Source organism: Furipterus horrens, unplaced genomic scaffold, assembly GCF_987537825.1.
Source record: "Furipterus horrens unplaced genomic scaffold, mFurHor1.1.pri manual_scaffold_1, whole genome shotgun sequence".
NCBI lineage: Eukaryota > Metazoa > Chordata > Mammalia > Chiroptera > Furipteridae > Furipterus > Furipterus horrens.
Genome location: NW_028327171.1, coordinates 180,215,200 through 180,230,555, shown reverse-complemented (window position 1 = coordinate 180,230,555; position 15,356 = coordinate 180,215,200). Strand labels below are relative to the sequence as shown.

The 15,356-nt window shown below is 32.5% G+C and overlaps 1 protein-coding gene across 4 annotated transcripts in view; it reads right to left on the bottom strand.

Annotated features, from left to right (window-relative positions):
• The window catches only part of GULP1 (GULP PTB domain containing engulfment adaptor 1), a 220,110-nt gene that overhangs the window by 16,554 nt on the left and 188,200 nt on the right, over positions 1 to 15,356 (bottom strand). For 2 of the 4 annotated variants that reach the window (XM_090281530.1, XM_090281549.1), the window contains exons 7-9: positions 8,502 to 8,618; positions 8,225 to 8,305; positions 7,746 to 7,838 (exon numbers count right to left, since the gene is read on the bottom strand). In XM_090281530.1, coding sequence (XP_090137656.1) covers positions 7,746 to 7,838; positions 8,225 to 8,305; positions 8,502 to 8,618 — 291 coding nt within the window. The remainder of the gene's footprint in view (positions 1 to 7,745; positions 7,839 to 8,224; positions 8,306 to 8,501; positions 8,619 to 15,356) is intronic. The other 2 variants (XM_090281539.1, XM_090281560.1) reach the window with 1 other exon arrangement.

Genomic DNA, 15,356 nt, shown 5'->3' with positions numbered 1-15,356 from the left:
AAGGCACTTTTGGCACTAAATATTTTGAGTGGTGTTTCTAACTTTAAGGGTTCGAGAATTAGACATTTTTCAAGCTGCCATTTTTAATTGGTTGAGGATATTATCTTTTTCTAAAATTAGTTTATATGAAGCAGTTTGCTATTTTTATTTTGGGCCTCTGTCAGTATTTGACAGATGGGTAGAAACCAAAAATTTCGGACTTTCCACAGAAGTTCATGGCGCTGATGTTTAATCTCTGATGCTAATAATTCCAAGTGCTTAGGAAGATGCATAGGATCTGAGGTATTATACTCTTGAGAATGAGGAATTCCATGCTCAAACATTACTGTTAATTATGCAGACGTTATATTAAGAATTAGTAATAAGTGTCCACATTGAGATTCATTGTTCCTGTAGTTTTGTAGCTCTTTCTTTCAGTCGGCAGTGGCTTGGTATATGTAGGCAATGGGGTCTATTTCAACTTTGAGTTTTGCCTAAATAAAATGTTTTAAGGTTTGAATCCTATTAGTAAATGTTGTATACATTTAGACAAATACCAAATTAAAAATTTCTGTGGTAATATCTATGGGAATATTAGAATAATACCAAATTTTTATTTTATGCTCTTATTTTGGTGATATAAACCTTCAAAGACCCTTTTAAAAATGTAAAACAACTTTAAGGTTAAAATATGATTTATCAAAATTATCAGAATAGTAGAGGTACAAAATTCTACTTAGAATTAAATTTAAAAAGTATTTATATTTTTAATATAGATGTCTAAATTAAAAATTTCTAGTTAAAAGACTGGTAGATAATAACACCAGAGATTAGAAATATAACTACAATGTAAAAAGGTTCTAGCAATACTTTCTATACTGCCATGTTGATTCATACTTTTAAAGTCCACTGTTATGGCACATTTTCAACATCACTGTTAAAATAAGCCTTAAAAGTAACAAATTCTAAAATTTAGAACTTAAAACATCATAGATTTCTTTTTTTTTTTCAGATTTCTAGATCCACAATCTGTTTATATTGGTCTCTTAGTTATAAAACCTATTATCTTATATGTTCTTACAAGAATTTTGAATGCTAAATGGATACAATCATCTACATATCTCAAAGAAGAAAACTGAAACAAGGCTAGATTAAATGACTTAATCAGGTACTCATGGTCAGAACTGTAATGGAAGATACTTTTTTCCCCATAAGACAGGGTGTACTTCTTTAGAATCATCTTTTGTGCAAGTAACAATTATGAAAGTGAAGCTGTGGACTAGTAATCGTTTTTTTTGTGGGCACCCAATGCTCTTGAATCAATGTTCATGTTTAAAATTTATGCCTTTGTTTAAAGATTCACATTTGGCTAGTTGTGAAATTGAGAGTTTTCACAATCTGCTCTTGCCCATCTTGACTTCAATAGTAGTTGAGAAAACACTAGAGGAAGATAAATAGGCAGGTCTGTTTACCCACATGAAAGACACATTTAGGTTATAATTGTCTTACTGAGTTTAATCAGTGGCCACACAGTTGATAGTGTAAAGGCAGAATTTTATCCAGTAACACTTGGTTTAATTGAAACGGAGATCTTTATTTTACTCAGCAATAGAAAGTCCAGTATTGCTTAGGACTACAATTTTGTTCATTTAACTTCCTGGCAATAGCTTGATCTGGTTAAAACCTCCTATAGCCAGAAATGTAAAATGTAAGCACCCAGACACAAAAATCAAGAGGAAGAATTTGATTTAACTTGCTATGCCCACATCTTATAATGGAGCAATCCTCTGGAGGCGTTCATGAGGCTAGGAGGGCAGAATAAACCCTTTTTCTGATATAAATACAGGCAACACTGTCATGTGAATGTAATAAATGGAAATCAGATTGTTCCTAGATAATTAGTACCAAATGGTAGAAAACCCAATCTCTAATCTATTGCCAAACCACCAGAACACAGCAAAAGCAAACAGCACAGTCAAGTAACGGAAATTTCTCGGTGTATCTAAATGACTGTATAAATAAGGACCCGATTTCTAAAACCAATAAAAAGATTTCCACATTTTCAGTGTGATACAGAGGTATGTAACATGGGTACTATCAAAGGCTATTTCATTTGGCAGAAAAGGAACCTATGATTGAACCACTGGAGCGGTACTTAGGAGACATGTAAGTATGCTATTTGTTAAAACACAGCAAAAAAATAGCATGTCAATTTATACATGAGAAAATTTAAAAAGCTGAGTGGTCTTCATTCATCATGCATATAAGGAGTTGGTTCTAAGTAAAAGAAGGGTTTGTGATATATATAAATATATACATTTTTAGTTAGAAATGTCTTTTGATTTTAATACTGAAGAGAAAAAGTCTATTTTTTTTTTTTTTTTTTTTTTTTTTAGCTAGAACTAAACTACTTCGTAAACTCACACCGAGCAAATTTATACTGGGTGTATTAATTAGAACAGTACATGACACTTCACATGATACTAGAAAAAGAGCAAACTTGCTTCATTTAGGTACCACACCACAACCGCAAAGCTCTTTCTTGAATTCTAGATTTGTATATTCAACATCTATTAAACATCTCTGTCCAGAAGGCAGAATTAACACGAACAAAAGTGAAATATTGATTTTTTAATGTTCACCTCCCCAAGTCATGTCTATTTCAGAAAATGGCGCCACTGCCCACATGCTCAGGGTAAAACCTGAAGGCACAATCCTGACTACTATTTTATTCTGCAGCCCCTAGCCTAGCGTCAGTAAATCTTGCAATCTCTACACATAAAATGTACCAGGAATAATGCTGTGTTCATCATCTCAACTGATAGAATTCTAGACCAAGACACTCTTCTCCCTCTCCTCCTCTGCGGCTATAGTGTTCTAGTCAGTTTTGGGGATCTCACTTTGGCTTCTTTATAGCCCATGGTGCATGCAGCAGCCAGATAATCCCCTAATCCTGTTTAAAACCTGTGAGTGATTGCTCACTCACTTCAATTAAACAAACAACAAAAACAAAACAGGGCCCTTTAAAATCTAGACCCTGACTCTCTCTTCAAAGTCATTTCCAACTTTTTTTGGCTCTTGTCCACTATCTTCCAGGCTAAAGGTCTTGTTACCGTTTTCAGCGCTTTGCATTGACTTTTTATCATTCAGTTCTCAATTCAAATGCTACCTGCTCAGAAAGAGCTTCACTGTAGCTCTCTCTTTGAAAAGCTCCCATTCATTCTCTTCTATTCTGCTCTACTCTACTTTGTTCATGGAACGTGGCATATTTAAATTTTTAAATTTATTGATTCATTTATTGCACTTATGTGTTTATTATCCATCTCCCTCTCTTTCCCCATGGGACATAAGTTTCTTAATAGTTGAAATTTATATACTGCTAAAACCCAAGGGCCTAGAACATCATATGACTATATCTGATGTTCTATAAATAGTTTACAAGCTGTCATAATAGATTACATCTGTATCAAATGTATACAATTGGAAAATGTCAGGAAACAAATATCAAAGTGATAGGCATTGTAATACATAAGACCCTGTTTTAAAATACCAGTTATGTCTTAGTGGAACTAGAAATAATCAAAACTAAATTAAATTTACACAATAAAACCTTTAGAGAACTTTTTAGACTTCTTGGAGATTTTTATTAAAAGCTTAAACCTAAAATTACTTAGTTTGCATCTTTAAAATAAATCAGCAAGACCAATTCACCCTGATATATGTAACATAAATGACTGACAGTAGCAACCTTTCCTTAGGGTGTCTCTGCGGAAAGTAGAGAAATGCATCTGTATTTCCAAAGACACAATGACTCCTTAAAATACAAAAGTTCTCCAATTGGAATATTCTACTCAATAGGGCCTCACATTTTAATCTATGAGCTAATATACAATAAAAGAATCAACATCTGTAAGTAAATTTCTTGTTAGAAGACTTTATTTCTTTAAACCATTGTTCTATGTTACGGAAATTCAACTTTAATGTTGGATCTCTTGCTAGGAAAGATGGCTTGTGATCTGTTGGTTATCTAATAAAATTTTACCAAAAAAGTTTGTTTTTCTGATGCTTCCTGTAACTGACTTTACTTGATATTTCATCACATGCTATTAGAACAACATCCATACCAGTAATTTATATTATTTTCACTTTCTACATTACTTTCAATGCCCCAAGCTCCCAAAATTCCATTCCTAGTTTTGTTCTTTTCCCCTCTCTTCCCAAAGACATTATTTTAAAGCTAACATTAAAGATAAATCTTTTATTTTATTTTGACTAGCAACTGCTTAATATGGACTATAATTGTATTTGACTAGCAAATCCTGATACTTCAGAAAATTGTTTATGTGTTTATTCTTGTGAACCAAACTATAATGCTTTAATTACTTTTAGAGAATCATTTTTGAACTGGAGTGTTTTATATGGCCGAAGTTACCTTTGTGTGACTTAGGAAAATTTAGCTCCCACGGATTGAGGGCTGGTCATTGGCAAAGAGTCATCTGTCTGGAGGGTTTGTTTCACCATAACACACTGAAAGCTCATGGAGAATTTGATGACAAATTAACTGTATATACCAAAAAGATGTATAGTGTAATGTAAATGTGTGATGGATTCATAGTTCACTTCAATGCGTCTTCAATTAATGTATTAATTCCTGTCTCTAATCCTTTAAAAAAAACTGCTGAGAACTTTAGCAATTTTGAAGCATTCTGTCCTTCAGTCCTCTGAGAGCAAAACAAACACATAAACAAACAAGACAGTCTCATTTCCAGAGTTGTAAGTCCAATAGGCATTTACTATGCATTAACTGTGCAAGGCCCGCTGGCATTCTGAGGTGCTTGCTGTCCTGTGTTTGTCTGTAAAACTAATGCTCAAATTTCCTAAGAACAAATGTAAAACATTTGTAACTTAACAGAAATTTGCTCTATTGCAGACCCATTCACGCTACTTAACAATAGGATATTTTTATTTAAATTTCTATTTTAATTATTTACAGTTTTAATTGTTTTTGGAATTAAATTTTAATAGTTTGAATCATTAACAAACCTTCATAAAAGTAAATATTTATAAGCATGTCAACATTTCATACTTATTAAATAATTTTAGGTAATTTAATTTATTTTATTTTATTATAAATATCAGAAAATAGGGAGCTCATTTTAACAGATGTGAAATAAATATAAATGCACTTAGTGTTATATTAATGTATTTCACAGCTACATAACTAAAACAAAATATTTGGTGATATTCTCTTCAAAAAATTTTAAAAACATGTCAACAAATACCTATAACAATATCTTCAAAATGATTTGAGTTAATCATAGATCTTTTAGCAATTTAAAAATGTTGAGTTCATTTTCTTTTAGGCATCAAGTACTTGCTATTTTTATCTTAAAGAAGATGTACCTCTTCCAGTTTATCAGCAATTTCAAAAAGCATGTAGTAAGACTTCAGAGGCCTGAAAAATTGTGAGACTAGTACCTATTTAAAAGTTAAAATAGAGGAAAAACACAGGGAAATGTATTACTGTGACAAAAGAGTATAAGTAGATTGCAAATTTATAATTTGAGTTATTTGCATAATGATCAATGATGCAATAAGTTTTCTACAGGTGTTTTAAGTGGAAGGGAGTGGTTTAGAGAAAATAATTTTTCTTTTTTAATTCGATCTTTTAGTTACAGTCTTTGAAGCCTTTTATTGAGACACATTCAGTACTGCGATGAACACAATGCTTATAAAAATAATTAAACAACTTCAGGAGAGTTAATGCACTTTAATAACTGACTTTTTGAATAATTGTGTTGTTTTTTATATAACTAATTGTATCAATGAGAATTGCTGAATACATGAATATACTCACAGACAGTATGTGTTTATTTACATATTAACGTTCATGCTCGTGCCTTGTAATGGCCATCTCAGTTAGAAGGTCACAGAAACTTATAAGTGTCATCTCTTCATTCCTCCTGCCCCTTGCCATTTATGAATCTGATGTGGTAGCCATGTGAGATAACCAAACCACTTGCCATAACCTTAAACCTGACCCACCTTCTTGTCCGTTGCCCTAGTTCTTAACCAGGGCAGTGTCTGCTTTCAGCAGATGAAAGAGGGGAGTGATTTTTTATCCCCATGCTCCAAATCCCTCTGCTCCTCCCAAATCCACTAGCTCTTAACATGATACCCTTAGTTCTCTTTCTAGGGACAGAGGCTATATAATGAACAAGCTTTGCATCTGCATCCGAATGGCGAAGGATCTTATTCTACTCCTTTGTTATTGCAAAGACTGGAGTAGAGCTGGTTTTCCTATCTAATAATTCCAAGAACAACTACCTTATGGAGACTACTTGAAAAACTTCCCCTTCATTTATCTTTATATTCCTAACCACAGGATGATTTATAATATAACTTTCAACAAGACCCAAAAAGGTGTTGCATTATTTAGGGACCAAAGGCTGAGGAGTTTGAGCTGATACTCTCTGTTCTTTTAAAATAGGGGAGGCAAAAAGAAAAAGAAAACATAATCGTGATGGGAAGTAAATAGTAATGGTAGTGTAGAGAAAAATATAGGAAGGAATATTATAATAAGCTAGAACTTGAAGAGGATGCTTCAACATGTGCATAACAAAGGTACATGTGAACATGGGTAGCTCACTCCTCTCCTCTCTCACCATGGCCATATTGGCCCCACAATCACAAGCTATATGCCAAGCAATGGATATACTAACTGCTGCAGTGTGGGAGATGGGAAAGTGTGAGTGTAGAGGAAAGAAAGTTTCTTGACCCATTTCCAGGGCATACCAAATTTGAAACTCTAAATATAATTTCTCATAAGAAGCACTTTCATGGTGATGAACTGGTGAGATATTCTATCAGTACATGGCAATGTATATACACATATGCTAAAGAGTGTTCATTGAGTTAGTATAGTGAGTAAACCAAAATGAATCTGCAAATAAAAATTTGCAACAAACATTATTTTCATAATTTTGCAAATGCCATAATTGTGTTTCAGCTCGTAATATCATAAGTTATAAATTAAATATTTTTTAAATACAAAATAAATATACACTTTAATGAAGAATATCATAGTATAAATGATTCAAAAAGAAAAAAAAAACCCTAAGTATATTTTGCCTAGAAAAAATATCATTTTAAATTTCATCTAACTCTAAAAATTTCCCTTAGCCAAAGTCACAAAATAATGGTATCATGTATGGTATTGTGAAAAGGATTTAAAATTTATGAGAAACCAACAGTAAATAATTTACCTATAAACATTTGAGTGTTGTCCAAAGAGTGTTATCATTCACTTTAGTGTCTGAAGTACAACTATGTCACTCCCTGTGGGAATGCTTGCTATGTAATATAAAAAACCAAATTTGGTCTTGTTAACAGTCCAGTTTCTAGAGTGAAGGTCAGTATTCCAAGGGTAGATGGACTTAGGTCACTAAGGCTTAATTCAATAAACAGTAATCAATAGGAATAAAACAAATACACCATAAAGAAAAAAATAATTGAGGGCTGAATTATTCTAGGAAAAAACAAGCAAAAAGAGAAGCATGGAAAAACAACTCTGATTTGAGCTGCCCTAGGTAATTTTGATTTTTAAATAAACCTTGTTTAGTACCTTTTATTTCTACCCATGTGTAGTTTTAGATTAGTGACCACAGAGTATTACTGGAAATATTACAGAGCTGAAGGTCCAAAGAGGTTTTATCTCCATGAAATATTGCTTCCAAGGAAAATGTGCACATATTCTATATACTTACTGGAGATGTTGATACCTGGGTTATTCTTAACTGGCTTTCCAAATCTTGTACTTTGTTTTTAAGTTCCATATTTTCTGTTTCTAAGTCTTGAATCTAAAAAAGCAAATGATTATTAAATAACCTTCAGAAATTCATTCTTGGGAAATATTGATTGTTATAATGACTGTATTAATGAATGTGATTTCATATTAATTAAAATTTTAATGTATTCTTTTGTATTATTTGATAAAGCTTGGGAAATAGAGAATTCCTTGTCACTGGACAGACATATTATATTTATAAACTGCTTTTACTTGTGTGCAAAATTCATGTTACTAATACCTCATCTCTGTGTTTTTTGTTGCACTGTGCAATCTGTACCCATAATCTTGGAGTATAACCACAAGACAGTGAAACTTGCTTATGATGATTTTGAAGAGAATGGAGAAAGGGTGTAATTTAATTACAACGCAATCTGATCTGCATGGGAAACCACTTACCCAGCATCTGCTGCTTCTGCTGCTCTGATCCCCATGAGAAGCATCAGGAAGTGAAGCAAAGTCACATGAGAACACTAAGTTCTTGTGGGAATTCAATATAAAATGGTTAAAAACTGTGCAGGGGATCAGTAATGAAAAATTATAGGAACACATTGAAAGCAGTTCCAATCGGTGTGGGGGAAATTGAATGGCAGGCCTTCTAAATTTGTTTGATGATATGCAAGTTTCCCTGTCCTTACATCACATCAATGTGAAACAACAAGCTTAGTTTACTCACTCTTTTCTGTAACCCTGCAATCTGTTTTCTTGTTTCAACATCTTTTCCTCCCGATTCTAGAAATTTCCTGTATGCCAGGTTAAACGCTTGGCCGATTGTTAAAGTTATCTCTTCAGCCTTTGTAAAAATAAAATAGAGAAGACTTGCATTTTAATAGTGTGAGAGACTGGTCTTTGACTCAGGAAGAGCATTCACATGGGGTACTTCAAAAGGGCAATAGCTGGGGGTAGGGTTGTGGCAATAGAGCAGCGTCATACCTGCTGACATAATATTCAATGCCTACCCATGCACAGCATAAAAGAAAATGTTCTGGCAATTAAATGAACAACTGTTGAAACTGGAAGCAGGGGTCCTGGTCCACTTCTCATCTTTTATATCCGAGTTTGTTTTCCTCTCTTCCTCAAATACCTAAAGCACGGCGCCAACTGCAGTTTCTCTCGTTGCTTTGCTCCTTATTTCTTAATAGTGAGGAGGGTTGGTTAAACCTGGCAGGTAACTTAATGAGGGGGAGTGGGTGGTGCTGTGGAAAATGGAGGCATGCGCTCTCTACATGGAGCAAATGCTACTCGGTTCCCGTTAACCGCTGGCTGTGGAAATGAGCAATTCCAACCCAGAGTTGTCAGATTTTAAATATGTAAGATGAGGTCAGAAATCTGAATCTTTACATGAAACCTTTCAATTTTCAATGATAGTCAACAGCATTTTTGTAAAACAGTGCAGTTGAACAAAATATATCTATCATCTGAATTGGGATGGCTAACCGATTTGCAAACTCTGGTCTATCAACTAGAAACTGTCACAAATTTCCTAAGCTCACCCCACCTCCCATTCCTTCTCCATTCATCTCTTCCCTGATACCACATCTTGCACAATGTAAGCATTAAATATTTATTCACTTTATTAATATGAAGAAGTTTGGTAAAGGCATTAATTGAATGCACAATAAAAATGTCATATTCAATTCTAAGACCTCCAGATGACATTAAAACCCATTAATAAGGTTAAATCTGGAAAGTACCATGTTTCTACTAATTTACTGCAAATTCTAACACTTTCTGCTATGCTACGAGCAATCTAAATTGAAAATATGCTTTATTTTTAAAGCTTCAATTATTTAATAAGACATTGTCATTTTAGTAGTTCTTATTTGTTTAAGGAAGTTTTTAGGCCGTAAAAATATTTATAGTGTTTAAACCAGTTAACTAAAAAATGCAAAATATATGTCTAAATTATATATGAAATTATATATAAATTATATATGAAATTGTGATAAACAGTACTGAGAGATGTATAGCAACTGAGTTCATACATTAGAAAAAAGCAAAGTCTCAATAATCTAAGCTCTTACCTCAAGTACCTATATAATTCATATATGAATTCATCTCATGAAAGAGTAGGACAAAGAAAGATCTTTTTAATTTAAACTTCTCTTATTATATTACCCTAGTTTTACAGCTGACTAAGCCAAGAGGATTCATTTTATCCCCTGATTATGTAATATTATATAAAAAGCAAGAGTATTTTTAAATTCAAAAAAACTTTATTTCAAAAATTATTACAAAACAAACCTGAAATATAATAAGAATATATAAGAAATAGCTTACAAATAAACAGAGCTGGGGAAAAGACTGAATACAATGAATGGTTTCTTCTAGTACTAATAATGTATGATTTATTTTTTTGACACATGAACCCTTCTTTGAAATTGGTTAAGAAGAGAAAAGTTTTAAACTTTGCCCTTTTTTACATTTAATTTCATATTATTAAAAAAAAAAATACTAGGTGAAGTGAGAGTTTCATCTGATTGGGCTACTATTTAAATTTTATCAAGTTCAATATCCAGTGATTAAATATATATTAATATTTAGGAACAAAACTGTGAAAAATAAATACTATCAAAATGATGGCTAAACAGTTGACAGTGGCTATATTTGCTTTATATTAAAGAAACCAAATCAATCACATCATAATGTACAGGGTGGGGTAAAAGTAGGTTTACAGTTGTTTGTATGGAAAATAATAACAATAACACAAGAATAAACTGTTTCACGTACTCACAACTATAAACCTACTTTTGCTTCACCCTATGTATCCGTAGTCTAATTTTATTTTTGAAACTTAATAAGATGATTATAGAAGTTGTATAAACATTAAATCTTTTACTTAAAATTTGCACATCACTGACAACTGTGACAGCATTGGACAACCTGACACCAGGGTGGATTGAGTTTAAAACAATGATAAATTTCAAGGGAGGATGGATTCAAACAGCAACCAAAAAAAAAAAAAAAAAAAAAAAATACACACACACACACACACACACACACACACATATATATATATATATATATTTATTTAGAAAGAGAGGGAGAGGGAGAAAGAGAGAGAGAAACATCATTGGTTACCTCTTGCACATGCCCTGACTGGGGACTGAACCTGCAACCTAGGCATGTGCTCTGACTGGGAACTGAATGGGCGAACCCTTGCTTTGTGGGATGAGGCTCAACCAACTGAAACATCCTGGTCAGGGCAACATTAAATCTTAATAACAACATAACGATACTAATAAAGTGAGTTCCAGTTCTGTAGCACACTAGGGCAGGCCTTCATCTAAATTTCAAGCAACTCTTAGAACTTCACAGAACAGTAATAAGGAAAGGAAAACGTGAAATGGGAATCTATGGTATTGTAGTTCTGATTTTGTCACTACCTAGTTTTGTGACTCTGGGAAAGGCACTAAATCTCTCTGGCCTGTATTTACTTAAAATATGATGAAAAGGTTAGTCCAAATAGGCTATAGTTTATTTTCCAAAATAAAAATAAACTATTTTGAGATAAATTTAATTTATATAGAGTCATAAAAAATAACACAGAGATATTCTGTTACCTTTTATGCACTTTCCCCAAACAGTAGCACATTACAAACAATAGTACAAATGACAAATAATTAATATTGATATTAATACAGTCAGGTTAAAGAATAACTCTTTTTTCTGATAATTTCTTTTATCATGAATGAATGTTGTTTTTAAAAAATATTTTTAAAACATTGATTAATATAATCATATGATTTTTTTATTACATTGTTGGATATTTTAATGTTGAAGAAGATTTGCATCCTAGGAGCAAACTCTACTGCTCTTGGTGTATACTTCTTTTTATATTTTGCTTAATTATATTTGTTAATAATTTGTTAGGAATCATTGCATATATGATCTTAAGGAATATAATTTGGTCAGTATTTTTTTTTCCATTATGTCCAGTTTTGCTATTAGGGAAATACTAGTTTCATAAATTAATTGGGGAGTACTCTCACCTCTTCTGTTTTCTGAAATAGGTTATATAGAAATGTCAATGATTCCTTAAGCATTTTATAGATTCCTCCAGTTAAACCAGCTAGGCCTGGAAATTTCTCTTTTAATAAGTATTAAATTATAAATTCAATTTCCTTTATAGTTATGAGGCTATTCAAATTATAAATTTACTATATTGGGTGATGTAATGTAGCTTGTGTTTCTTGGAAAGTTGATTCAGTTCATCTATCTTGTCAAATTTATGTATGCTGCATGGGCAACAGCAGACCCTCCATATCACCCTGCCCAGGCTCTGTAGCTTCAGCTTCACTGGAGAGGACACTCCAGCGTCATCGTAAGATGTCGATTCAACACGGGAGGAGACAGATACCGTGTCACTCCCGAGTCGGACTGCACAGCCATTCTCGGCGGTGCAGATAGACTCTTAAGAAGCTACACCATCGTCTCTCGAGACGGACGGCTGCTGACGATGACGACGACGACAATTATTTATAGCATCTTATTATTTTTTTGATATTTGGAGTCTCTGCAGCGAAAGTTCCTACTTCATTCTTGACATTGGTGACTTGTGTCTTTTTCTTTTTTCTTTGTCAGTCTTACTAAATTGTTGTTAATTCTATAATCTTTCAAAGAACCAGCTTTTTGTTTCATTGATTATCTCTATTGTTTTTGTTTTCAATTTTATTAATTTCTTTTATCTCTTTTACTTTGTTCCTTCTGCTCACTTTGAGTTTATTTTGATATTTTGGTTTTTAGGCACTTGGGGTGCGAGCTTAGATTATTGATTTGAGACTTTCTTTTTTTTAATGTATTAATTTATTTGTTACATATAGAGTACATTTCACTCTTGCTGCTGTTTTATCTAAAACAAAAATGTGTTACATTCTGTTTCACTTATATGTACTTCACTGCATCTTAAAAATTTTCTTTTGCAAATTCCTTTTTGACATATGGAACATTTACATGTGTGATGTTTCATTTTCAAGTGTTTTGAGACTTTTCTTTATCTTTCTGTTATTGATTTTTAGATTGATTTTTTTGGTGTCTTTTTGTTGGTTCAATTCTTTTAAATTTTTGAAATTTATTTTATAGTCCAGGACATGGTCTATTTTAGTATATGGGTTTCCTTTTATATCCTCTCTTTCTTTGATTAGTTTTTCTATATCTTGGATAAAATTTTCTGGAAAAAGTTTTGTTTCAAGTGCATCATTGTATCTTTATTTTTTTAATGATGTCACTTTTAAAATCTTTGTCTAGTAATTCTAATTCTCTGTCATCTCAGTGTTGGGATCTATTGATTATCTTTTTTCATTTCATTTAAGATCTCCCTGTTTCTTAATATGATGAGTGATTTTTAATTGAATCTTGGATAGTTTAGATATTATATGAGACTTTAGAAATGATCTAAACTTTGTGTTTTGGGTGGCTCACTCTGACACAATTCCAGTAGGGGAATGTGAATGAGAATAGGAGAACACTGTCTCATTACTGCCTGGTGGGGGTAGAGGTTTAGCTTCCTCACTCAACCTTTCCTCAATACCAGTCAGCAGAGCTGAGTATGCTAGCACCCCATGTGATCTGTACTGTTGCCACAGAAGGAGGGAAACTCATTAACGCACCATGATACTGCTCACGAAGCAGTGAATTCCGGCCTTGTGGCATACTCGGATAGGTTTCGTCTATCTTTCAAATGCTCAATAATTTCTCAGAAATACTGAAAAGACAAAGGCCTTGACAAGAGCAGATCAACTCTGGAACTGATCACAGTTATGAAAGTAATATGACATGGTGGGACGAATGCTATAATGGCAATCTAACGTCTTCAATTTTAATCCTGATTCTGTTACTACATAGCTTTGCAACTTTGGGAAAGTTACACAACTTCTCTGGCTTTGATTTCTTAAAATAAGAGGAAAGAGTTGTATCAATTTGGCTATAATTTATTTTCTTGTTTTAATACTCTATGATTTGTTAAAATAAAAACTAGAGGAAATGGCATAGCAAAAATTCTACATATATTATATAAATATAGTCATTATTATAATTAGAGCAAATAAAACTTAATAAAAATAATATAAGGAAACTTTAAGGAAGCATGTCCTCTTTGAGCTCATAAGTATAATGTTAACTTATAGTTGGAGAGGTATCTAAGACCTTTGCTTTCCAAAGCTCAGACTTCACCTACCTGTAGCAGAATTACTTGGTGAACTTGCTAAATGTAGATTTCCTGAGCTCCAGCCCCAATCAATATGAACTTATTTCTTGAAGTGGGAATGAAAGATACTATATTAAAATATCCTCCTTATGAATATTATACAAACTAATGTTTGTGAGCCATTGCTGTAGGCTACAAGAGATTATTTTCAACCTTCAAGAAAAAAAGAAAGCTAATATGCTATATCCAAAGAGAATAATGCATCAAGGAACTGAAATTATGGAAATCAATTATAAATAATTATGATCAGGCAGCAATAGTCTATACTTTTGAAACAGGGATTCTGGCAAGCTTATGTTTTAAATAATCATGTAACCAATTTGGATGGGGATCAAGTAAAGAAAGATAAGACACTTGACACAAAACTATATGAAGGCTAATATTTATAATGGTCTCTGACTGTGACTATTTCAAAAGACTTCAAGGAAGTTTATTTCAATGTGTAAGCCAAGAAAGACAATTAAGTTTACTGCTTGGTGTAAGTAATAAAAGGTTATTAAATTTTACACATGGACAATATCTACTTTAATCTTCTCAATTACACGGAGAAGAATGTCTGCAAAAATCATAGTTAAGAAGCACTTGGAACACTAAATATAATGCATTCATTCAATAAGCTAAATTTCAAAAATGACTTGAACTTCATATAAAATGCCTCATTGTGCACATAGCATTTCTTATATGGGTAAGCATATTTTTCTGATGAGACGTTCCATAATGATCATTAAATTCTCAAAAGATATTTTGATGCCAATTACTTGAGCACATTGGCTTTTTTTTTACAACACCATAGCTTAAAAGATACAGATACTAACTTGCTCTACTTTAAAAAATTTTTCCTACATCATCTTTTTCTGTAAGGAAACTTCGTTGAGCATCTATTGTCCACCTGTGGAAGGAGTTATATGGACAAATAAAAAGGTATTTATTTTCAAGAAGCTCACATACTGAAAATAGAGAAATATATTCTACAATAGTGATAATATTAATCCTCTGACATTTTTGACAGGATAAAAAATGAGCAAGTAAATGGTTTAATTTCTTTTCCTGTCTAAGCCAAGAATGTTGTTGAGGTTAGATGTTCTTCCTTCATTAAAGCCATCAATGGCTGCAATGTGTGCTTGGAATTCATATCTTATGCTTAATAACTGACCTCAGACTAGGTTATGATTAGTATTAGGTTATGCTTATAACAAGACACAGGTTTTCTGAAAGATTCCAGAAGATTAAAGACCTATGGCAGAACCTCAATTTGGAATTCCTTGATTGTTCTTACTTGCTAAGAACTTTAGATTACAATCACAAACTAACACACATGCACATATG